Source organism: Peromyscus californicus, unplaced genomic scaffold (assembly GCF_007827085.1).
Source record: "Peromyscus californicus insignis strain IS unplaced genomic scaffold, ASM782708v3 Scaffold_5__1_contigs__length_169319896, whole genome shotgun sequence".
In the NCBI taxonomy this organism is placed as follows: Eukaryota; Metazoa; Chordata; class Mammalia; order Rodentia; family Cricetidae; genus Peromyscus; species Peromyscus californicus.
The window spans coordinates 44,470,158-44,496,891 of record NW_026294573.1 but is presented as its reverse complement, the minus strand read 5'-3'; the positions used below and the strand labels follow the sequence as shown (position 1 = coordinate 44,496,891).

General features: G+C 43.9%; 1 protein-coding gene across 2 annotated transcripts in view; it reads right to left on the bottom strand.

Moving 5' to 3' along the window:
- The window catches only part of Tceanc2 (transcription elongation factor A N-terminal and central domain containing 2), a 43,027-nt gene extending 16,331 nt beyond the window's left edge, over nt 1-26,696 (bottom strand). Inside the window, exons 1-3 of one of the 2 annotated variants that reach the window (XM_052716043.1) lie at nt 26,544-26,696; nt 25,778-25,920; nt 11,823-11,964 (exon numbers count right to left, since the gene is read on the bottom strand). In XM_052716043.1, coding sequence (XP_052572003.1) covers nt 11,823-11,964; nt 25,778-25,879 — 244 coding nt within the window. In that variant the 5' untranslated portion in view covers nt 25,880-25,920; nt 26,544-26,696. The other variant, XM_052716042.1, reaches the window with a different exon arrangement.
- Nucleotides 26,697-26,734: the final 38 nt, after the last annotated feature.

Below are 26,734 nucleotides of genomic sequence, written 5' to 3'. Positions count from 1 at the left end.
TGGCTAGCCAGGGACCGCTCTGGCTGTACTTCTCTGTATCACCCTCCTCTCCCTCCATCCCCAGCTCTTCCACAGAAATTAAAACCGCATGTCTGCTTTGGGGTCACACTGTCTGGCCTTGTCACATTTCTGAGTCTTAGCTCACATGGTTCCTTCTGCCTGAAATATTTATTCTTTTTATTTATTATTATTGTGACTTCTATTATTATTTGGTAGTGCTAGATATCAAACTTGGGTCCTTACACTTGCTGGACAAACGTTCTACCACAGACCTACACCCCCAGCTCTGCCTAGAATAATTAAAGACCTACTTTCTCCTCTAAATTGTAAACATCTTAAGGACAGACCTATACCTTGCTCTACTAATATTCCAAGTCCTCAGTACAGGGCTATCACAAAAGAGTCAGCAAGTGTTTGCTGAACTGAATCAAACCATAACCACTTGTTTGTTATGTGTTTGTTGTTGTTTGAGACAAGGCCTCTCTCTCTGTCTCTCTCTGTCTGTCTGTCTCTGTCTCTATCTCTCTCTCTCTCTCCCTCTCTCCCCATCTCTCCCTCCTCCCTCTCTTCCTCTCTGTAGCTCTGGCTATCTTGGAACTCACTATGTAGACCAGGCTGGTCTTGAACTCACACTCCACCTGCCCCCGCCTCCTGAGCACTAGGATTAACGGTGTGCGCCACCATGCCTGGCTCAAACAATTATGTTTGGCTTCCTAATTAGTTTTGCACTACCACTTACACACGGATGCAGTTGATTGAGACAAGCACACAACTGTAAATAAAAGCTCTGCTGTAACAAAGTGAATGAGAAGATGAAGTTTTTGATTCTGTTCTTGCCTCTGCTCAGAATTTCTGCTGCCCATCATCCCAGGCTTAGTGTGGATTAGTCCACTTACTTAACAATAACTCAAACCTCTCTACTGTATCCTTTTATAAATGGTAAACTGAAGCTCAGTAGAATAAATTTGTCAAGGTCTCCCAGCTAGGAAATCCTGAGGCCAGGATTTGAACTGTGTGACTCTGGGACCACTCACTGAACTTCTAACATCCTGGACTACTCCATCATTAGGGCCTGACACAGTGTTCATCAAGGCTGTACTGAGATACTGCAAGGCACCTTCTTCGTTTTCTCCAACAAGACGAGGACAGACCCTGAGAAATAACTAGAGGGCAGAAGGCTTGGGAATCATGCCAGGGCAATGACAGAGTCACTGCCTTTAGCCTTCAGGGGTCAGTATATCCCTGAGTTCCCACAAAGGCCACGCTCAGAGTGGCAGGGAGGAGCTGCGGGTATCATGGAAAACAACTGAGAAAGTGCAGGGCTAAAGGGAGTTGGAGGGATGGCACAACACTGCTGTGGGATGTCCTGTGTGCTGTGAATATATGCTGCTCTGATTGATAAACAAAACGCTGACTGGCCAGTAGCCAGGCAGGAAGAATAATGTAGGCGGGACAAGGAGAGAGGAGAATTCTGGGTGGAAGAATGCTGAGGGAGGAGACGCTGTGAGCCGCCACGAGGAGAAGCATGATATAAGATACCGGTAAGCCACGAGCCACGTGGCAACTTACAGATTAATAAAAATGGGTTAATTTAAGATATAAGAACAGAGAGCAAGAAGCCTGCCACGGCCATACAGTTTATAAGTAATATAAGTCTCTGTGTGTTTACTTGGGAGACGCGAGTGGGAGAGATTTGTCCTGACTGCCAGCAGGCCGGGACACAGGAAAACTTCAGCTACACAACACTGTCCACAAGAGGCAAGAATCTCATCTCAAGAGCGAGGTGGAGAAGGGAAGGTAGAGTGAGCCGGAGTGACTCCTTCCTAGAAAAACAGAGGCAGAACCATACATTTTAAAACACAACGGGTGTTTTAGGGTTACATTTCTGAGCTAGTTTCTTAGCACTGTACAAGTTTGTTGTGGGGAAGGCAAATGTTTCCCATGGTTCACACACTGGAGGCCAGGTCTCCAGCCGCTGGCACTTCTGGGAGATGGTGGAAACTTTGGGAGGTGGGGCTAATTGGAAGCTCACTGGTGACGCAACTCTGAAGGAGGTGTGTTCCTCCTCGTCTGCTTTCCCACATGAGGTGAGCAGCTTTGTTTCACTTCGAGGCTCCACCACGATGCCCCGCTGCTGCACCATGGCTTAGGAACAGTGGGGCCAAGGGAACATGGCTGAGACTGACCGGTCAGCATCGGTCTTTCCTCCTTTGCATGGACGTGCTTGGGTATTGTCATGGCAGTGGAGTATCTAACAGCCCCAGAACAACCTAGTAGATGCTGCGACAGTTCCCTATCTTACAGGTAAAGAGCCCGAGGTACTGAGGGCTAAGTACCTTAGGAAGCAAGGTGAAAATCCAGGCTGGTCGTCAAGATCATACATAAGCAGCCCAGCTTTTGCCCTAGTCTATCACCTCTGGTGATCAAACAGTCCTACCTTCTCTGATTTCAATGGAAAAAAAGGGAGAGAGAGAGAGAGAGAGAGGTTCCATGACCTTTCTCCAAGGTTACAAGTTGGTCAGTAGCTACATCAAGGAAGTTAATGATCTGCAGAAAGTCATTATTTGCTCCATGAAGTGTGTGTTTTAAAGTAAGCAATGTCACTGTTGGTCTTATGACCTAGGTCAGGTCCCCTGGGTTTAAGGTTAAGGGTTTCTGCATCCTAACGCCTTGTTAAAACCAATTCCCCACAGGAAGCAGCTGTTGGGTCATTCAGCAAACATTACCAAATACTAGGTATATCCCAGGCCCAGGCTGGACACTGGCCAGAATGCTGGGCAAGACGCAGCTCTGCACTAAGAATCTCTAGGCAGGACTAACACACCAAACACACTGATGTGTGATGCTATTACAGGCCCTAGGACATCACTGAAGCGGGTCCCCAAGGGTCCTAAAGAACGACTGAGTCAATTCAACTAACCAGGGAAAACCAAAACAGGCAGTGCTTCCCCAGTCTCTATAATTACTTAAGGAGCGTAAGAAGAGAGCGAGAACATGGAGGCCTGAAACAGTCTGCGTAAGTAAGGATGCTGGTAACACATGATGTCCCAAGAGATACCCGCATCACCTCTGTGACTACATTACCTTAACATGGCAAATGGGTCTTCACAGGTGTGACTAAGGTTAAGGACCCTGAGATGACATTAGTCTTGATTTTCCAAAGTGGGTCCCTTGAACTGGGACAAGGTGGGGGTATGTGGAAGAGGCAGAAGGGTGGGTCAGAGAGATGGGCTGTGAGGAGAGCTCTACTTCACATTGCCAGTTTTGAAGAGGGAGAAAAGCAGGTAGCTTTTAAAAAGGAATTGAACTGTCCCCTCCTGCCTTCAGAAGGAATGTGACCCTGCGACCCTGCCAACATCTTCACTTTAGCTTTCAGGAGTTCAGGAGTCGGGAAGTGGCCGGACACGTCGGTGTAAGAACCTCTTAGAACTGTTGCTTGTCACTTGGCTGTCTGACTTGGAGCAAGTTACTTTAAATTCACCCATTTTCAAAAGGTAGAAAATAATTATAATGATTGTATAGGATTGTTACCTGGGTCAAATGGGTCATGGATGTGGCAGCACTTTATAAATGTGAGTAGCTATGTACTATAGCTGACCAACCATGAATTACAGCAGTGAGCCACCTCTGAGATCAGGTCAACATAACTGATGGAAACCTCTTCCCGGACTCTCGTGTGTAGAACTACAGTAGGGCATGCCTGCTTGCCAGCCCTCACCATTGCCTGTCTTCTGTTTGCTCGATGCCCCGTGCCCACTGCTCTATGATAAAGGAATCCACTCACAGAGGCCCACTAACTGCAAGGTTCCTTTTCATCTGTGGCCCTCAGCTTCCCTGAGCACTCGAGAGTCTTGGGACCCCTCATTTCCAATGTCTCCGGAGACACTTGTCCCTGGCCCACGTGCACTTACTGCGTGGCCTTTCTCCTGCCCTCTACATCCCCTTAGCCTCTCCACAGCCGCTGTGCTCCCTCTCTTCCCATTTCTTACCATGAATTTTCTTCCAGGTTCAATCCTTGGACTTTTAGGTATTCCTTTAACTCAGAGAATCATTCACTTTTGTGATTCTAAACAGACATTTCCTAAAAAAATTACTTCCAAATATGTATTTCTAGTCTAACAGTGTCACTTGAGCTGGACATTTCCATTAAAAAGAGTTTATGTAAGAATTCAAAAATGCAACTGGGTATGGTGGCGCACGCCTTTAATCCCAGCACGCAGGAGGCAGAGGCCTCCTGTGAGCTCGAGGCCAGCCTGGGCTACAGAGCGAGTTCCAGGACAGGCAGGGCTGTTACACAGAGAAATCCTGTCTTGAAAAACCAAACCAACCAACCAAACATAAAATTCAAAAGGCTAGGGAAACTGGCTAAATAGAAATACCAGCAGGAAACTCGCACATGAGGCACAAAAAACCCCTCTATAGTCTTATTTAAAAGACATAAAGTTTCAGAAGCTGGCAGAACCCACAGAGAAAGGCCATGTGGCTAGTGACCAGGGCACAGTGCAGCGAGCTAACCAGGAAGAATGCTGGCTTCTCTGGTACCTTTCTGAGCTTAACTCACTCTGTGACCTTGGATAAGTCATGTTAGCTCTGTAGGTTTCCTTGTTTATAAACTGAAGCAGCTAAATGGATTTCATGGAAATCGGGAAAAAAAAAATATGGGCTGGCAAGATAGCTTAGTGGATAAAATGGGCACTTGCCACCAAAACTGCCAACCTGAATTTGTTCCCCAGGACCCCTATAGTAGAAATAGAACAGACTTCCAAAAGCTGTCCTCTGCTCTACACACACACACACACACACACACACACACACACACACACACACACATTCCGAATGTGTGCACCCTCACAGATAAACACACACATAATTAATAAAGAAATACATATTTTAAAAGGAAAATGATACTCTTACCAGTAAATGAACACAGGGCAGTCTAGATGAAGGATCAAGACAGGAGGTACACAGGGCAGTCTAGATGAAGGCCTTGGGTAAGCTGGAGCCATGAGGACTGGCTAAGTGTGCTGGAACGGGGTTGAGCTGCCTTTCCTAAAGAAGCATCCTTGCTTGTTGGGGAAAGACAGACTGAATCAAGAAACAGAGACGGAAGAAGAGCAGGGTCATGGAGAACCCCTGCCCGATCCTGTCTTTTCCCACTCATGAACAAGAATATTCTGCACTCCTGCTCTGTAGAGCAAGGCTTGAGACACACTGTACACACCACAGCATGGGTCTGCTGGCATGGAGTTACTGCCTAGCAAACAGAAAATAAAGAAGTAAATAATTAAATAAGTAAATTACAAACTGAGATAAGAGCCTGCAGGGAAACCGCTGAAAAGTACAGAAGCAGCAGCCAGTTGGGTGTCACTCATGCCAAGAGAAAGGGAAATGATCAACGGTTTCAAATCACAGGTCTGGGAAGATGAGAACTGAGACAAGAGCACTGGATCTGAGCAGAACAAAAATCACTGTGTCCTGAGAGAGAAGTGTGACTGTGAGAGGAGCCTGCTGGGAGAGCGAGAAGGCCAGAGAAGGGCACTGGGTGTAGGGATCACTTTGAAAGAAATTTGGGTATAAAGGGAAAAGAGAAACAACGTGTCTGGGAAAGACGCAAAGACAGCTAACGGGGAAGACTGGCCCGTGGGCAGGCCGCAGGGCCAGCAAGGAGGTAGCTCTGGCGACAGGGGAGGCGATGGGCTATCACACTGCCCCGCTTCCAGTTGGTCCGTGTGAAGTCCAGCTAAGGGCTCTCCGCTCCATTCTCTCAGTCCTTCATGCTTTCATCATGTCTCACCCTAGTGACCAGAGCCACACTCTGTTCCCATGGCTCACTCCCGCACACCTTTTATGTGTTTGCTCAGATGGCATTCTCAACGACACTCCTGTCTGCATCAACACACTCATTGTTGGGGGCTTTGTATCTGCCCTACTTTTCCATGACCTGTCATCATCTACCACCGCACAAATGATTTCTGTTTCTTCTCTGGGCTTTGCTTCCTTTTGCTATTAATTGTTATTTTGAGACAAGGTCTCTGTAGCCAGGAACTCACTATGTAGTCCAGGATAGCCTCACACCCATGGCAATCCTCCTGCCTTAGTCTCCTGAGCACTAGGATTATAGGTCTGATCCACCATGCCCTGCTAGGGTAGAGATCTTCGTCGGTGTTGATCACAGGCATCCATTACAGTGCCTGGCACATGGCAGGTGTTCTAGTTTCATTTCTTGATGTAATAAAACACTGTGGCCAAAGGGAACTTAGGGAAGAAGGCTTGACATGGCTGACGGTCCCAGGTTAGCTCATTACTGCCAAGAAGTCAAGGAAGGAACTCAAAGCCTCACAGCCACTGTCACGAGCAGAGAGAACAGGAATGCCAGAATCCTTACGTGTGCTCAGCTAGCTTTCTCCACTATCATATATCCAGGGCCGCAAACCAGGGAGTAGTGTCTCCCACAGGAGGCTGGGTCTTCCTCTACCAGTTATCAGTTAAGATAATCTCCCAAAGAATTGCCCGCAAGACAACCGGATCAAGATAACTGGATCCTCCTCAAGGTTCTCTTTCTGTGATTCTAGGCTGGGTTGACAGTTTAAAAGTAGCCAGCACAGCAGGCCTTGTATGACTATTAGCTGAACAAATGCCTCCTGGCCACCTCTGTGGTCTCCCTTCCCCCAGTATCCCTCCTCACCTTTACCTTTTCCCTTATCTATCGGAGGCTCCAGTCATACATCCCATAGCTTAAAAGCATCAAAAGCATCAAAGGGTTACAACAGTGTATTTTTTTTAAGCTAGCAGGTTTCTAATAAGATATTCCACTAAACACTTTCATTAGTGACCCTGAGTTAAAAACAAAACCAACAGGCTTGATTGTTTGTCTATCATATGGTGGTGGTGGGAACTGAACCTAGGGCCTTGTAAAACTAGACGGGTGCTCTACCACCAAACTACATTTCCAGCCCAGTTTTCTTTCCTATGGGATTTTTCTTAGCCTATTACATGAGAAATTATGCTGAAAATCTCCAAAAGAGGAGACGGTAAGGCAGCATTTCCTAAGCTTACCTGAACCCAGCACCCTTTCTTCAAGAGATACATTACTGGACCAGAGATCTGGGAAACACACACTAGAAAACACGGCACTGGGGAGAAAGTCCAGACCCAGCAGGCTGTCCGGCTGTCCAGCTTCTTCCCGGGCAGGCCCATCTGCGCTTCCACACTCACCGTGGATCCATACCTAATGCGCCTTTTCAGAACTTCAGCCTTCCTTTCTTTCCCTCGCCATGCCTCTGCCTGCAACAAACAGGAGCTCATTCTGACCAACAAAGCCACATTTCTATGAAACCCTTCCCAGTTCACTGAGAGGAGAGAGCCACTGCACCTCACAGACCCTGGTAGACACCCTGACTCTTGTATTTCAAAAGTCAATCTCAACTATACACTTATATGCTTCTTTTCTAAGCAAGAACTAAGAGGATCATACAAACACAGACCAGGCATCATTCTCGGGCACTTAACATAAGGCGCGGTATATCAAGGTCCTTGATATGTGTGTGTCAAGTGAATGAATTGTTTCAGATTGAAAATAAAACGCAGATCCAATGATGCAAGGCTCTTGCTGATCTTCACACTGCTCATGCGTTTGAACGCGGAGACCTTGCCCTGTAAGCTTCTGCAATGCTAACTCCTGTCACTCTACTGGATCCTTCTCGTTAGCGTTCAACATTATGATTCTCTCCTGCCTTAAAACCCTGTACTCACTCCCCGCCCTCCATCCCGTCACCTCTCTCTTTAATACCAACTTCTCATGAGCGGGTTCTTTTCAGTGTCATTTCCGCACCCCCTCTTCGCTCCTCTAGCTCCTGCCCCCAACCTTGCCTCTGAGCCTGTCCTAAAGCTACTAATGACTTTATTTTATAAACCAGTGCCATTTTTAGACTAAGCTTATTTGGTCCAGTGATAACCATGGATACAGCTGACCATGCTTCCTTCTGAACCTTGACTCTTCCATTTAAATGACAACATTCTCTTCTGTCCCTCTGGCCAACTTTCTCAGTATGGTCCTAAACATCCCTTAAATATTCCTGTGCTTCAGGATTTTGGACGTGGCTCTTTGCTTTCCTTACTGTCTCCCTGCAAAGGCTTGTCTATTTTTGTCTCCTCAGTTCCTCGCTATATGCTGATGATAAATTATTCCCACTGAAATAGTTACAATCTTTCTTTAGTTTCTGCTTTATGCATCCAACATCTTGTTTTTTGTTTCGATTTGTTCTTTTGTTATTCAAGCTTGGGTTTCTCTGTGTAGCCCTGGCTGTCCTGGAACTCGCTCTGTAGACCAGGCTGGCCTCACACTCAGAGATCTACCTGCCTCTGCCTGCTTCCTGACTGCTAGAATTAAAGGCTGCATCCAATATCTTTTTAGACATTTCCTCTGAGATGTTCTATGATTCTAGAGAAAATAGGAAACATGAAAAAATGAAAACAGTTTTGAAATGAAGAACTCAGGAATGAGTCAAGAGTCAGCAGAAGAGAGAATCAGTAGTTTGGAAGACATATATCTGAAGAAATTATCTGGACCGCTGAGAGGGATAAGGGGACAAAGGATATGACAGATAAAAATATGAAGAACAGGCTTAACATAGGTTCATAGTTTTACCTGTAACATCTCAGGAAGGAACAGAGAAAGTAAAAGCCCATTTGAAAAGAGAATGGTTGTAAATGCTCAACAAATAAGCATGAACTTTTGGTCTGGGAAATATATGTGGGATAAATAAAAAGGAATAAATGCTGTGGTAGCCAGCACACATGACAGCCCTCACTGAGTCTCATCTGGGAACCACACTTTGTGTATTCAAAACATACCAAGGTTGGTCAAATGCAGCCACTGGCAGAAGACAATGAAAATGATAGTGTGTTACTTCTGAGATCAAGCTATAAAAGAAACTATGGAAACCAGGCATGATAGCTTATGCCTGTAATCCCATCACTTGAGAGCCTGAGGCAAGATAATCACAAATTTGAGGCTAGTTTGGGTACACAATGAGTTTCAAGTCAACCTGGTCTATATGGTGAAACTGTTTCAAAAAACCAACCAAAGAAACAAACAGCAAATTGTGGCTTCTGAATTGATGTTGTTTCAATTCCTGTCCTTTCTGGGATCATTGGCTCTGGGGAAGGCAGCTGCTGTGAGGAGCAGCCATGAGGATAGGTCTATGGGATGAGGAACTAAGGGCCTTCTAGAGCAGCCCTCTAACATGTGCTAACTTGGAAGCCCATCCCATCAGAAGACTGCAGCTCTAACTAACAGCCCAATGACAAGCTTTTAAAAGATAATGAACAGCCAGGAGGTGTGGTGTATACCTCTAATCACAGTATTTAGGTGATGGAGTTAAGAGAATCAGCCAGCCTGGTTGTAAGAACCCCTATCAAACCAAACCAAAATAAACACACTGTGAGCCAGAACTATTCAGATAAACTGGATCCTGGTTTGCTGACCCTCAGAGAAACTATGTGAAATAATACTTTCTTAAGCAACTAAATTTTAGGACAATTTTATACAGTAATAAATAACTAATATATTGCCAAAAAAAAAAAAAACCCAGTTCTGAATTGCTTACAAAAAGCCTTCTCCATCTGGTCCAGACTGTCTCTCAGCCTCATTTCTTGCCATACTCTCTCTGGCATATTACATTTTAAATACACCTAACAACTCGGAGCTTTTGGAATACAACCATGTTCTCTCTCCCACCTCCACCCTCTACGCAGCTTCCATGATGCATCCTATGCCTGACACAGTCTTCAACACCTTCTCTCCTACTTCCATACACTTGGCTAACTTCTCCCCATCATCAGGGCACTGTACTACACTGTAGACAAAATTCTTATGAAACTGCCCATCTTTCCATCAGATTTAAAGCTCCAACGAGGGGCACAATTCCCGTCTCCTTTATACCCCACAGTTCCAAGAACACAGGAGATATTCTGTAGATATTCTGTAGATATCATGTAGATCTACATGGTAGAGCCAGGCAGGAAGGCTAAAAGTTGAAGCATAAACATTCTCAGGAAATGATCCAAGTAAGAATTTCACCTGATATAACTGTAAAGGAACCAAGAACTCCTGCATTCCATGCAATTTCAAGTTTAAGGAAGGCTTGAGTAAGGTCAGAAATCAAAAGTTGGATGGATTCCAGTTCCTGGCAAGTCAAACCTCATGGTAGTTCTATTATGGCCCTTGAGCTGTCATCTCTGAACATCCGACACACCCATTCTGGAAAGCACTCACAACTGTACTCAAAGGTCAAACAGAAATGGTTTTTAAAATGATCACCTGTCCTGCCTTTTAGGACATTCTGAGCTTATTATGTTGAGATTTAAGATCTGATCATGAATGGTATCTGTGGCGTTTGTCTAAACAGGATCATATACATACATATGTGCATAAATAAACAGGTCATAAAATATTAAACACTAGTACCCTCTACTGGTGGAAAGGCCTCACAGGCTCATGTGAATGGTCTTACTGCCCTCTAGTGACCACAACCTATAAAGACAGCCAGTCCTGCCACAGATGGGAGACTCTCCTTGGCTATAATGATAGGGTTTTATGTTCTTTAAGCATCTAATTTCCTCAGATGCTGGTTTATATTACAGGGGTGCAACTCTAAGACTCTTGGGGGCTCCCTGGGGACTCTGCACAGCTCTTCCCAGCTGTTAGTGACAGTGTGACGCTGCTCTCTCCCGCTTCTCAGGAACAAGAGGTCAAGGGGAGGCAGAGAAGGCAATGCCGCACCAGTGAGGGCAGCAGCAGCAGCAGCTGTGAAAGACTCCCCTGGACTCTCGGGGGAACAGAGAGCAGCTTGAGGAACACATGTTGTTCCTCCCTGCACATTACCCACAGTTGTGTGCTGTCTAAAACGGCAATTCCACGTGGTCGGCACTTACCTTTGAAATATCTCCAAAGCTATAATAAACGACACAGCAGCAAACGTTGCTATCGTTGTGGTTTATAAACCAGGCTTCGCCAGTTACTGCCACTGATGACAGATGACGCTGAGTTTCCCTCAAGGTGGAACTGAGATGCCACCCACCTCCCGTATGAAGTCTTTCTGAGTCCCCGATTGGAGCAGCTGCTCTATCTCTGGCCGGACAGACTCTCCAGATCAGAGAGTGGACAGTGTCCTGTCGCACGGGCTTATTTACAGCCACAGCGGGCGCTGCTCATCACTGCCCATCATCTGCCCATCACTGCTCCACCAAACCCTCAGCTCCTGGAGGGCACAAGCAAGTCGCAATCACTTCTGTACAGTCAGAGTCGGGCACACTCAGAATGTTTCCTATATGTCACTGTCACTTACCAGTCTATATGGTAAGTACAGAAATTGAACCCAGGCTTTAAAAACCTTATCTAATAACTGAACAGAGTAACTTGGTTCATTCTGATCCAAAGGTGGGGGGAGGGGTGGCAAGATGGCTCAGTGGGTAAAGGTGCTTGCCCCCACACCTTGCCACATGTTGGAGGGAGCAAACCAATGTCCGCTAAGTTGTCCCCTGACCTCCATATGTGCACTGTGGCAAAGAGACACCCGACCCCCCTCCCAACACACAATAAAATGAAAACAAAAAACTGAAAAGATTGAGGACTGTGTTCTGTCTATTTTCACTTCATTTTTTTCTTTTTACTAAGTATTAGTCTGAGGCTAGTAAGATGTTCTAAACCATGGTCCCCTCCAGTGACAGTGTGGAGAGCTCAGATGGGCCCAACAACTCACGATGTACAGGAGGAAGGGGAGACACACTGGAAGCACTTTTCCCAGGGCTCAGGAGCATACCTATCCTCGTCGACATCAACACCTCCCTGGAGGGTATCTTCTTCTTTAATTCTTGTAAGGCTAAAACTAGGTTTTCTTTGGTTTGATGAGGAAGCTCCAACATAGTTTTCCATCTTTTTATGTCTTCTATAACCACAACTCTCTGTGAAAAAGAAAAGTCATTTGGAAAATGGAACATTTTCATTAGAAAGACATCTGCCTTCACCTGAGCTAATGGCTCTCCTATTGACATATGAATTATTGATTATGACCTGAACCAAAGCACAGTGTGTCTGATGGCCCCAAATGATGGGTAATTGCTTAAAAGCAGGTCCTGCTTACTGCAAATCAGGAGGAGAGTTGCATCTATTAGGAAAAGTGCAACTTTTAATCTCACCAAGCCAGACACCACTGGGCACTTAGCAGTGAGAGGCAGGTACTAAGGAAGAGGGGGAGGAAAATGATGCTAAGGTGAATCACCCTCATAGCTCGCTTAAGTGTCTTAATTTGTATGCACGGAATGGAGAAGTCATAAAACTGTGTTTACTTCAACAATAAAAATCACACAAACAGTTCTCCACTTCCCAGAGGAGAAAACCCAAATTTTCTTTCTGAAAAATTTTTTTTTAAAACTTCAAACACACAGAAAGGAAGAGGGAGCAACTCACTACTTTAAAAGGTTGTTATTTTGCCATTCCCCATAAAATCAAGCATTATAAAATTGAAGTCCTTTTACACCCTTCACCAAACTCATTCCCGTCTTCCTTTCCAGAAGCAGCTAGCACCTTCCGGCTCATCCGCAGGCTTCTATTAGTACTAGAAATTAGTACTAGAAATTAGGAATACGGGGGAAGGGGACGGGAAAGCTTTTGTACTGTCATGTGATTTTTCTGTAGTTTTGAAATCATTTAAATTAAGAACTTTTAGTTTTTAGTAAATAAAAGTGGCAGACAAAAAGTAGCTTTTATAATTGAAAATTAAATATCTTATCTTGGATCACTATTACCATGAGCAGGTAGGCAGTTAGGGGTCAAGAAGGGCCTTAGGAGGCTTCAGAGTTCTGGTAATGTTTATCTTGATGTGTTCACATCATGGAAGTTCCTCATGATACTTAGCATGTGTGTACTTTTCTACCTGAAATTCCAATAGAACCATGACATACATACGTGTGTGTGTGTGTGTGTCTGTGTGTGTCTGTGTGTGTCTGTGTCTGTGTGTCTGTGTGTCTGTGTGTGTCTTATGTCCTTCTCTTGGAGGGAGAACATGGGGTCTGCTTCCAGCCTAGAAGCCGAGGGTGAAAGGAAGGTATATCCGTCTCCCTATTTCCCAGCTCCCAGCCTACTGGCTTTGGTTTTGCCTTTTAGGTTCACAGCTAGGAGGAGAGCAAGAAGAGATGTGGCGCTGATCAGGTTTTGGTACTCTCTGCACTGGCAGGCATTTAAAGATGACTCTTCCCCGACAGGATGACTTCTGCAGTTCCTTGGAGAGCTCCCTACTGAGAAGCCACCTGAAGCACCTTCTGTACTGGTAATGATTCTCACAGCTGTCACACACAGAGGGCTGAAGGAGGAGCTCTAAAGGGAGGGGACTCGAGAGAGGGATGGGATGTGTGACATGAAGAAGAGGGACTGTTTAGGGGGCAGGGGACCAGTCGGGGGGGAAAGTCAGTGGGAAGTAACAACACAGAATGGAAGATGTATGAATATGTCATAATAAGAGCTGCTAAGATGGCTCAGAGGACACAGGCACTGTCACACTGAAGACCTGAGTTCGGTCCCCAGAACCCTCAGGGTAGAACTGCAAGTTGTCCACACACACACACACACACACACACACACACACACACACACACACCCCGCCACACATTCACAATAAATAAATGTAAGAAGAAAAAAAAAGTCATAATGAAACCCATTATTTTGTACACTTTCTAAATACAGACTTTCTCTGTAGGTGCCCCAGAGTCCTTCTGAGGAGCCTGTGAACCCGAGTCATCCAGCATTCTCTAAGATCGCCCACATCTCTGCCCTAAAAAACTGCCAAAGGTAACAGCCTGGCAAGGTATCCACTTCTCCATGTGGCATCAGTCAGCAACTGTCTTTGGACTTTCCCAAGCACAGGTTGAGTTCTCCAAAGAAAACTGCCACAAAGCAGCTCTAATTTTACACAGACGGACACACACTCCTCTCTTCCTCCAACTTGGACCTGCTTTATGGCCTATGGTAGATGGTGGGTTCAGGATTCTAAAACTGGTCTTCATGTATTGCCTGCTAAGTTCCAGAGAGATGCACTAGATTCTCACTTGGGGATATCATTTTATATCCACTCCTTGTTCTCAGTCCCCATGAGACTCAATCAAAACTGAGAGAAAAAGCTTTTTCTATGTGCTGTTGCAGTATGAGCTAGTATTAAGTGTTAAATGGTTCAAAAAACAAAACAACAGAGCCTAAGCCACATAGGAGCTTTTTCCTATTGAAAGGTATAAATATCAAGCTTTTCTTATCCAGTGTATTTTCTTGAGGTATTTACATTAATACATATAGTTAGAGCTGACCCACGCTAGCGGTATTGAATAGTAATTCTATTATTCTAAACACACATCTGAGAGGGGGTTTCTTTCTGTATATTTTCACTGTTACAAACACTGCCTCAATGAAGTCCTGATTTGTTGTATACTATCTCCCACCTGTTCACTCCCCACTGCTCTTTATCTTCATACTCTAAGTAGTGGGTGCTGCTGTTTCACTCTCTTGTCCCTCTGTCCAGTGTAATGTAAGGATCTACTTTTCCAACATCCTATTAGCCCATCTGTATTTGTTACTCACTGGAAATATTTTTTCTTTTTGTCTCCTTTCTTTTCTTTTTTAAAAATATTTATTTATTTATTTATTATGTATACAGTTGTGGTGATATTTTGTTTGTGCTCTGACAAATAAAGCTTGCCTGGAGATCAGAGTGTGGAGCTAGCCACTAGTTAACCATACAGGCCAGGCAGTGGTGGTACATACCTTTAATCTCAGCACTTGGGATCTCAATGCCTTTGATCCCAGTACTTGGGAGGCACAGGCCATTAATCCTAGCATTAGGGAGGAGGAAACAGAAAGTGATATGGCTGGGCAGAGAGAGGAATATAAGGCAGGTGGAGCTAGGTCCCTTTTTGGTCTGAGGATTCAGTTAGAGATAAGAAGTCTCTCTAGTGTCTGGTTCCTTTACTTCTCTGATCTTTCAGCATTTACCCCAATATCTGGCTCCGGGTTTTTATTATTAAGACCAATTAGGATTTGTGCTACATACAGTGTTTTGTCTGCATGTATGTCTACATGCCAGAAGAGGGCGCCAGATCTCATTACAGACAGTTGTGAGCCACCATGTGATTGTTGGGAATTAAACTCAGGACCTCTGGAAGAGTAGCCAGTGCGCTCAACCTCTGAGCCATCTCTTCAGCCCTTGTCTCCTTTCTTATCTTCTGTTAAACAGACTAAATTTGTTTTGTTTTGTTTTGAGACAGGTTCTACATACCTTAGTCCGGCCTCAAGTTCTCCATCGTCTTGTTTTAACTTGGAATGTTAGGACTACTGGTATGCACCACCACTGAGTTTCCTTGAACCTTGTTTTCCTTCATAGTTTAAGAGTAATTGTATTTCTTTCATTTAAATGCTGCTATTTTTAGGACACACATTCAAAGAAATATTTGTACCAATCTTCTTACAAGTCTCTTTCAAAAACTCCTATTTTTTTCATTTTCTTTTATTTCTGTGTGATGTATTCTAAATGATTTCCTCATTATCAAGCTTCCAGTTCACCACTTTTCTCTTTAGCTACATCTTGTCTACTTTTAACATGTTCAATGTTTCTGCTCAACAAACATGTATTTTTCATTGGTCAAGTCGTTTCTTTTCTCATTCTTATTTTTATTCATTTTTAAAATCTTTGTGAACATTCAAAACATGTTTAAGATTTCAGATTGTTCTCCTATTCCCATTTCTTGGGATAGAGAATTTATTATATCTACCTGTTCAGTCACTCTCCTTGTGGCTTATTTTCTCATGGGGTTTTGTTGTTGTTTTTTACTCTTTTTGGGGGACCTGCCCCCCAGCTACCAAATAAATCACACATGGAGGCTTATTATTATTTATGAATGCCCGGACTTAGCTTGGCTTAGTTTCTAGCCAGCTTTCCTTATCTTAAATTACCCCATCTACCTTTTGCCTCTGGGCTTTTCCCATTCTCTTACTTCTGTAAATCTTACTCTTACTCCATGGCTTGCTGTGTAGCTGGGTGATTGGCCCCTGGAGTCCTCCTCCTTCTCTGGCTCCTAGATCTTAGTTCTCTCCTCCCAGTTTTCTCCTTCTATATATTCTCTCTGCTTGCCAGCCCCACCTATCCTTTCTCCTGCCTTGCTATTGGCCAGTTCTTTATTAAACCATCAGGTGTTTTACACAGGTACAGTAACACAGCTTCACAGAGTTAAACAAATTCAATATAAACAAAAGTAACACACCTTAAACTATTCTATTACAGGGTTTGTTTGAACTATGAATTCTTCTTTAAAGAGGACTGCTTTCCTTGGGAGTCTTGTGTATTCTAGGATGTGAAGGGTTTTATTAGGAAACCCACATTTGCCTCTGCAAATTTCTGGAGTTTCCTGGTTTTACACTAGACTTCATGCTAACTTTCTAGTTTGTATGCATAGTAACAGGCATGTGGTTCTAATGTACTACAGTCAACTCTTCTTTTCATCTAGAACCCCAAGAAGATGGCAATCTTCACACTGTTTTCTTCAACTGGTAAGCAGAATTGTTCTAGCTAACTCTTCATAAACATGGTAGACCTATTTTAGTACCAAATTCCACTGGGGGCATGGGTGCCAGCGCCAGCTCCCAAAAGATGAGGCTCTGAGGCCTGTCCCATACTGCCCTTAAGGTCTAGCCTCTAAGCAGTCCAGCTGCTTTCAATACCCCCAAACGATTCAGCTTCATCTTCTACTTACACTCCAGGTTTCCATTCCCTGTCTCTTTCTGGTATCTTAGGATTTCCCTCCTTGTAGTCCTGGCTGGCCTGGAAGCCACTATGGAGACTAGGCTAGCCTTGAACTCGCAGAGATCTGCCTACCTCTGACTCCCCAGTGCTGGGACTAAAGGTGTGTGCCAACACTGCCTGGCTTAAGTCCAAATTCTTAAGCTTGATATAAAAGGTCTTCCATGACTTAAGATCTTTTCAGTGTCATTACATGCTCTAGATACTATCAGCAGCTGCCAAAACAGTATTTCACACCCACTTCCAGGGATGGTCTTCCTTTGCCTGATAACCATTTCTCTTCAAAGACTCTCTTGAGTATCAGCTCTTCTACGAAGCCTCCCTTCTACATGCACTCGTTAACAAGACTCTTTCCCACCAGACTACAACTTGAGGGTCAAAACAATTTGTTCTTAATTTATCTTCCTATCCTCAACGAACAGGAGGTGAAATGAAACAAAGCTATATACAATAGTTTCAGATCGAAGAGTAAGAGCAGAAACTAGAGAGGGAAAAAAAGAATTCCACAGATATTAGAAATATTTTCTTATTAACTATTTTCACTTTTTTGGAGGGAAAAGTATGGTGGCATGCAGTCCAGGCTCCTAGCCTTGAGCTCGCTAGGTAGCTGAGGATGACCCTCAACTTCCACCTTGTGAGTGCTGGAGTTATAGAACTGTAAACATACACCACCACCTCTTACCAGCCTTCCTCAGGACACAGACAGACACGAGAGAAGCGGCTGCAGACTACAACTGGAAGGCTAATCTGCATACTGTACGCTTATCACTGGGAAGATGTGCCTTCCGTCCGGTCCTACAGCCGGGGATGGCTGCAACGCTGCAGGTTGACCAAAGTGACCACAGGAGACGTCACTCCTAAACAGTAATGTGTGCGCCATTCCACTGGCTGGGGCAAGAGACAATACACTGGCTGGTCAATCCTACAAGGGAAAGGTTCATAAAGCATTCCGAAGTGCTAAACCTCGCATATTCTGTATCTTTTAATAATAGCTAACAAAAAAAAAAAAAAGTGTTCTTGGAACTAATCACTTCCGAAAGGAGTAAGATGAGATTAACCAAATTAACCTTTACCATTTAAATGTGAACTACATGAGTTCTACCGAGTATCCCTTTTATTGAATGAGATAAGACTATGGCAAAATTACTTGTAATATGCTGATAACAGAAGTAAAATGGTCCTAAGATTTTTACATCTCCCAGCTTGGCATTCAGAAACTTCCACTTCTTTTTAGTTTTAGTGGGCAGACTATATGGATTCAGATTGCCTAGTTCAAATGCCAGCTCTGCCACTCAGTGCGGCACCATCCTTAGGCAAACCACTTCATCTCTCTATGCACTGGTTTCTTTCTTTTTTTATGTGTATGGATTTTTGCCTACATGCATGTCTGTTCACCAAGTATATGCCTGGCGCTCTCAGAGGCCAGAAGAGGGCATCAGATCTCCTGGGACTGGAGATATAGATAGTTGTGAGCTCTCACGAATGTTGGGAATAAAATCCAGTTCCTCTGGAAGAACAGCCAGTAAGGCCTGTCCTCTGGATTCTTCATCTGTAAATGATAAAACCATACCTTTCACAGCTGTTACTAAGACTTAAGAGTTAATATCTGTAAAGCATTAGTATAATGTCTGAACTATAAAAACAGGCTCAACAAATGCCATCATTATCATCACCACAATAACCTTCTCTGGAGCTTTAGTCTTACTATACAAGCCTTTAAATTTTTATTTTGACATTTTTATTCATTTGTGTATCTATAGGTCACAGGGCAGATGTGTTGGTTGTAAGTTGGTTCTCTCCTTCCACCATTTAGGTGCTGGGTCATCAAACCCGGGTCCTTAGTTAGGCTTGGCAGCAAGTGCCTTTAGCCACTGAGTTATCCTGCTGCCGCCTTTTTCTTTGATACAGGAGAAAACAAAACAAACTATGAATCTTTACTACATGTCCGGCATAAAGTTCAGTCAGCCCTCTCACCAAGCATTTACTTGTGAGTTCTATGACAGTTCTGCAGGTTGAGTTATCTTGATACTGATGAGGAAAACAAGGCTTCAACCTTCAGCAGATTCTTGCATTAAACCAGAATGCAAGTCAGCCACAGTGGCACATGCTGTTGTGGAATAACCTTTGTACACTGTGAGGATGTGTCACTCAGACTGGTTTAATAAAAAGCTGACTGGACAATAGCTAGGCAGGATTTTCAGGGCAGAGAGAACGCTAGGAAGGGGAGAAGCCAACCAGATGTGGAACGAGTCAGACACACAAAACAGATTAATAAAAATATGGGTTAATTTAAGTTATAAGAGCTAGTTAGAAACAAGCCTAAGCTATTGGCCAAATTTTTATAATTAATAATAAGTCTCTGTGTCATGATTCAGAAGCTGGCTGTCAGGACAGAAAAATCCACCTACAAATGGCGTCCAACATGAGGACACGTATTTCCACATAAGATCTGAGAAAGCAGCTGGGCGGTGGTGGCGCACGCCTTTAATCTCAGTACTTGGGAGGCAGAGCCAGGCAGATCTCTGTGAGTTCAAGGCCAGCCTGATCTACAAAGTGAGATCCAGGACAGGCACCAAAACTACACAGAGAAACAATGTCTTGAAATGTCCCCCCCCCCACAAAAAAAAAGTTTCCAAACACAAAAATGGAGTCAAACACAGCTTCCTAGCTCTGCAGTCTCTCATGTGGGCCATGGTACAGAGACACTATCTCCTGGCCACTGCCTGGGGCAGCGTTTAAGATTTAAGTTTAAGATTTTGTTCATGCAGACAGAAAAGGTTACAGGTACACGGTAAAGCAGGTTCAGACAGAATAAACCTCTAAACAGGTTACAGTGTATTTAATAATGTGCATTGGCTTAAGGAAAATAAAAGGATATTGAGGGGCTGGAGAGATGGCTCAGAGGTTAAGAGCACTGGCTGCACTTTCAGAGGACCTGGGTTCAATTCCCAGAACCCACATGGCAGCTCACAACTGTCTTTGACTCCAGTTCCAGAGGATCTGACACCCTCACACCAACGCACATAAAATAAAATTAAATAAATTATAAAAAAAGATATAGAGGGCTCGAGAGATGGCTCAGAGGTTAAGAGCACTGGCTGCTCTTCAAGAGGTCCTGAGTTCAATTCCCAGCAACCACTTGGTGGCTCACAACCATCTAAAATGAGATCTGGTGCCCTCTTCTGGCCTGCAGGTATACACACCAGTAGGATACTGTATGCATAATAAATAAATAAATAAAAAATCTTTAAAAAAGAAAAAAATTTAAAAAAAGATATAGATAGTCATAAAAACAGTTTAAATTAATAAAGTCTTTAAAGAGAGAAGTAAAGTAACTTAAAAAAAAAAGAATAAGCCACATAAAGATGGGAAATAGACAGGGAGTCTGGATCCTGTATGGTGGTGTATTGACGTTAAATTTTTTGATTGTTAATGAGCAAACAATAGCTGCTCTGGATTATAAAAACTACTAAATTAAACCAACTTATACATTTTTAAAATGTCTTAACTTGGAAGTCAAAAAGTATGTTACACTGAGGAAGAGGTTGTGCTTTTGTTTCCACAGAAAATGAAAGGCTGTGGATTCATTCAAGGTTGATCAGATTTGATTGGGGAAGACCCCCTGAAAATCCTGGCTACAGACATAAGGAAATAAACCTAAAAAAAACTATAAGACAGGTGACATATATTTTACCTGCTTAAACATAAAACAGAAAATCATCTTTAACTGACCTGTGCACACAGCATATTCCATACTTTTGTTAATGCAGATATATATGTTACCTTTGAAAGTTTATGTATTTTCAGAGCAAGGGGACCAGACACCAATGAAAACAGGTGGCCCAGATGATCCAGCCTCTCAAAATGCCTGTTGTAGTTTCCTCAGAGTTCTGCATCCAGAACAGCTTCAAGGCTGCTGGCTGAGATGCTCCAGCCTCACAGACTACTCCAGCCAGAACTTCAGATAAGCCTGCATTATCCCATCACACTGAGACTGGACAACAGCTAGCTCCCCCAGGATTTGACCATTATCTTAATTTTTTCAGGGTCCCTTAAAGATGCCAGTGCCCCCAGACAACAAGAAGCAGTCTAGAAAACACTATGCCCACATTCCCAAGAGATGGGTGGTTTTCGGTCATTCGGTAGGTTATGAATGTTTGTCATTGTTTAGGGAGGTTGGTTACAAATTGTTATTGGTCATGGCCAGAAAAAAAAAAAAAAAAAAAAACCTGAACAAAAGAGATTAGATTCAGGAATCTCTTTCTACACCTTTTTTTCCCCCCGGAGCTGAGGACTGAACTCAGGGCCTTGCACTTGCTAGGCAAGTGCTCTACCACTGAGCTAAATCCCCCAGGAATCTCTTTCTAAAGAGAAAAAGGTGGGATATAATATAGAAATGATGAGATAGAAGTGTGGATTGTTAGGTCTGCTTTTGAACAACCACTAGTTCAAAACATACTAGGTATGTTTTCAAGATTAAACAGATATATTTAGGGTAGATAGATGGTCTTCAAACACTTCAAAGACCTACAGAATATGGCATTTAAAATGTTTTGTTAACATAGAACTTTTCATGACAGTAAGGCATGTCTGCTCCTGGCAGCACCAATCTACTTCATAAAAGGATGATGGGCACTGAAGAACCTCCATATGGAGTTTTGCTTTCAGTGTGACAAGGCTAGCCATTTGGGCAAGAAAGTGCCCTTGCCTTGACTGCTGACAGTATGCTGTATAAACTGGACAAGCAGGACATAAAGGAAAAAGACCACCAAACTTTGCCAAAACAAAGAAAGACAGTCCTTCAAAATTCCTGCTTCATAGAAAGGTCTGCCAGATATTCTAGACCTGTAGGCCAAAGATGGATGCCCCAACTTGCAAAGGAACCTGGGGTGAATGTCCAGGCAGTCAGGCGTCTCTGTTATTTCTATAGTTTTGGAAGTGGCTTGCACTACACTTCCTGTTTACTCAGGTAATATTATATCATTCCGGGGTCTTTAATGGAGTTGAAGATTAGGGAGGTATAGCTGCAGTTTTCCTTAGTTATGATAGAAGGTAAATTAGGTACAGAGCTTTGGACTCATCAAGATAGAATACATAATGGAGTATTTTCCCCAAATATGCCAAATACAAATGGACTGGACATTGTAATGTAATCCTTACCTGATAATTGTTCTTATTATATATAGTTTTTTTTTTTTTTTTTTTTTTAAAGATTTATTTAGTTTGTATACAGCATGTATGACCAGAAGAGGGCACCAGATCTCATTACAGATGGTTGTGAGCCACCATGTGGTTGCTGGGAGTTGAACTCAGGACCTCTGGAAGAGCAGTCAGTGCTCTTAACCTCTGAGCCATCTCTCCAGCCCTATATATAGTTTTACTATGTCAGAGTTAAAACCTTTCCTTTGTATTTAGACAAAAAGTGGGAAATGTTGTGGATAATATTTTTGTACACTGTGAAGAAGTGTCACTCAGATTGGTTTAATAAAAAGCTAAATGGACAATAGTTAGGCAGGATTTTCGGGGAAGAGAGAATGCTGGGAAGAAGGGGAGAAGCTAGCTGGACATGGAACGAGTCGGAACATGGAACGAGTCGGACACACAAAATGGGATAGAGGCAAAAGCCATGCGGTAGACGTAAATTAATAAAAATATGGGTTAATTTAAGTTATAAGAGCTAGTTACAAACAAGCCTAAGTTATCGGCCAAGCTTTTATAATTAATAATAAATCTCTGTATTGTGATTTGGGAATTGGCCGGCAGGTCAGAGAAAGATCAGCTACAACATGTCTCTAATCTCAACACAGGGTGGCCAGGCAGGAAGATCACAAGTCAGCTTGGGCTATATTGTGATGCCGTCTCATGACAAGTAAAAACTAAAGCTAAAACATGATGCTGGTGTGTGGGGATGAGTGACTTGGTGGAGAATGGACCTAGCAAATTCTCTAAATCATACACAGTTTAAGACAGCATGATTTTATATTGTTATTATGCTCTCACACCCTTATTGGGAGTCTCATCAGGGCTTATATTTTGATCTCAGATTTCTCTTATGCTCCCTGCAGTACCCAGTGGGCATAAAGTTGCTTTTTCCTATCAAACCCATATATAGAGAGTACTGTCTGCTCTTCTGGAGGACTCATGTTTAGTTTCCAGCACCCACAGGGCAGCTGACAATGGTCCATAACTCCAGACCCAAGATGATCTGATGCTCTCTTCTAGCTTCCAAAGGTACTGGATACAAATGGTGTATATATACATACATACATATATATGTATGTATGTATGTATGTATGTATGTGTATGTATGTGTGTGTGTGTGTATATACACACACACACACATACATACATACATGCAGGCAAAACACCCATACACATTTTTAAAAATGAATAAAATTTTAAATAGAGAGATAACTGAAGATGGGAAGATTAACTCCCTTAAAGGAGGCAGAAAATATTTCAATATTCAATTTTAACAAATTTTTAATGACTCTTTAATATATACCAGATACTAATATATTCCAAGGGCACAGAGGTGTAATATTTCGAGTCTCTATATTCATGTAACTTAGGAGCTAAGTTTCACAAGGAAAGTAGTTCTTGATTGAGTAGATAAACAAGTAGAAATTAACTCTATAGGAACAAAGGAAGATTTTACAGGAAAAGGGACCAGCATCAAGTCAAAAGAAAGTCCTAACAGCTTAAAGGAGACAGACATAAAGGAAAGAAGGAAACAAGGAAGAAAGGGATGGTGGCTGGACTGTCTTCACATAAATGGAGAGCCACAGCGTAAGTCATGCTGGAGCCAAACAGGAAAGGTCTTGTGTCCTGCCAGAACTTTCAGAGTTCTAGATGACTTGGTTGTTTAGGAAAATAAACTGTATGTCAAGTCCTGTGCCAGCAGTAGAGACACAGAACCATTAGGACACAGGTTCAAGAAGCTCGATGTATAGCAGGAAGCAGACATGCAAAGAAGCAATTTTGGTAAAGCATAAACAAATGCAGGAAGAGAAACTCACTTAGATACAGCTTGGTGGTAGAGTCCTTACTCTGCAATCAAGAGGCCTGGAGTTTGATCCCCAGCACTGACCCCTCTCCCCAAACCATCCTGGCAGCCCCTCTTCGCTGCTTTTTTTTTTTTTTCCGAGACAGGGTTTCTCTGTGTAGCTTTGCGCCTTTCCTGGAACTCACTTGGTAGCCCAGGCTGGCCTCGAACTCACAGAGATCCGCCTGGCTCTGCCTCCTGAGTGCTGGGATTAAAGGCGTGCGCCACCACCACCCGGCCGCTGCTTTCTAATACAGGTCTGGGAAGCCTATGGGAGCACCCAGGAAAAGAATACAACTATGATCTAAATCCAGCGCTTGGAATGCTGCCATACCACCAGTTTCTAGTCCCAGATCCCTCTCACCTTTAGAAATCTAGACTGGAGGTGCAGGTGTATCGGTTACATACAGAGAGCCTTGGGATGGATATGGTCACCCTGGATAAACATTCAAACCAAGGCAGAACTCTAGGGAGCACAAACTTGGGATACTCGTGTATAGGGGAACCAACTAGGAAAACTAAAAATAAATCAGAAATGCAGAAGAGGCACAAGATGACCAAAGAGACTCATTGCAAGTTGTTTTTAGTACAAACATAATTAATTTAGCATTTATATAATTATTGCTTTAAAATTTTTTTTTTTGAGGCCGAGCAGTGGTGGTGGTGCACACCTTTAATCCCAGCACTCGGGAGGCAGAGGCAGGTGGATCTCTGTGAGTTCGAGGCCAGCCTGGGCTACAGAGTGAGTTTCAGGAAAGGCGCAAAGCTACACAGAGAAACCCTGTCTCGAAGAATCAAAAAAAAAATTGGGGGGTGTGGTGTGGTGATGGAGACTGACTGGAGGGCTTTACACATGGCAAGCAAGCACTCTACCACTGAGTTACACCCCTAATATATTTCTTTTCTTTTCTTGAGGTAGTTTTGCTATGTGACGCTTTACGTTCTTGACCATCTTCCTGCATTAGCCTTCAAAGTGCAAGGTCTACAAGTGGCACTAGCACACCAACTTCGCTGCTTATTTGTAAATACTCCTTGCCTCTCCCTAACCAGGTGGAACCAAACTTAGTTCTAGGGAGCAAAGAGTACATTTAAGTCTCTGTGGTCCTAGGTGGAGCTGTGGAGCCGTGTACTACAGTTCTGGACAATAAACATCACGTGCTCTTTACTAGGTTTTTGGGTGGAGCATACAGAATCCTACTTGAAACTTTAATATTCCCGACAAAAACCTTTGGGCTGGAGAGACGATGATTCAGGGGTGAGAGCACGTACTGCTCTTGAAAAGGACCCTACTCAGTTTCTAGCAACCACTTCAGGGAGCTCACAATTACTGTTACTCTAGCTCCAAAGAGATCCAAAGCCTCTCGTGAACAGACCCACACATAGACACAGATACACATTATGAGAATGAATCTTAGCCAGGTGTAATGGCACAGTGCAGGGGCGGCAGAGGCAGGTGGATCTCTGAGTTTAAGGCTAGCCTGGTCTAGGTCCTGTCTTGAAAAACAAAACAAAGAAAAATCCTTTCAATCAAGGCGGGTGGTAGTGGTGATCCTAAAGCCAGAGTAACTGAATTAATACAGAGTAGCAGAGGTTTGATAAAGTTTGTACAGGGTATGTGAAAAGGAGGGGGGAAAAATGGTCCTTGAAATGTGCTTAGTAAGATATCTTCATGATGCAGGGCGGTGGTGGCGCACGCCTTTAATCCCAGCACTCGGGAGGCAGAGCCAGGAGGATCTTTGTGAGTTTGAGGACAGCCTGGTCTACAGAGCGAGATCCAGGAAAGGCGCAAAGCTACACTGAGAAACCCTGTCTCGAAAGAAAAAAAAAAGATACCTTCATAATTCCTCACAATAGAACCCTTTGGCATTCTCTCATTATTACAGTCCTTGCTCACCTTCAAAGATTCAATCGTGGCTTGCTTGTAAACCTTTCCACCGAGCTGTTTCTTCTGCGGGCTATTCTGGGTCCTAGGCATTCGAATGACAAATTTATCCATTGTTGGGGGCTCCGACTACCTTCAGGTAATTGAGGTATATTCTGATCAAGAAACAGGGAGAAACTTCATTAAGAGTGAGTATTCCCAGAAGTGACACGACTGGATTTTCTAGAATCACTCCTGAATGATGGGGACTGTCGGGTGGTATTTACAGGAAGTAAGATTTCCTCCCGAGAGAGGAACTCCCTTCTCAAAAACTGAAACCACACAAGTTTACTTCCTGGGTTAGGTTCCTAGCTTTCAGAAGAGCACGCTAATGAAGGGAAGAGGACTCTAATTAATACCCAGCGTAGTGCAGGGACTTGAGTTGTGCCGGAGTTAGGGTTCTCCAGGGCTCAGTGAAGCCCTCTTTACAACCGCTCCACGGCAGCCCCAATCCCAAGAGTTACTCTAAGACCCACCACAACCATCCCCAGACCTCGGCACAATACAGCAGCAGCTCCAGAAACCACTGCTCGGTGGTTAGGGGACCCCAACCAGGTCCGTGAGCAAGAACCCCATCCTTCCCTTACCCCCAGCACTCGGAGGCTTGGAAAGGGGCTATCAAATCACGCCAGCCTGCCTACAGCTTGGCCTCTTGACCCCTGAGACCCCCCGAGTCCAGCCACGCTTCGGAATTATTTGTACACTTCTTCCCGGGCCCAGTTCCTCAGTGGTGACTCACGAGAACTACACTTCCCAGAACGCACTGCGAGGCGCGCGGCGGCTGGGGCTGCCGCGAATTACAGGCCCCGGTTGGCCCCGCACGGAGGAGGAGGCGTGCGCCTCTCCCAGCCACAGGCGTGAGGGTTGGCCGGGTCCTCAAGCCCGCCCAGGAGAGGTTCTCTGTCCCGGAGGCGGGCCGGGAGGCCGCAG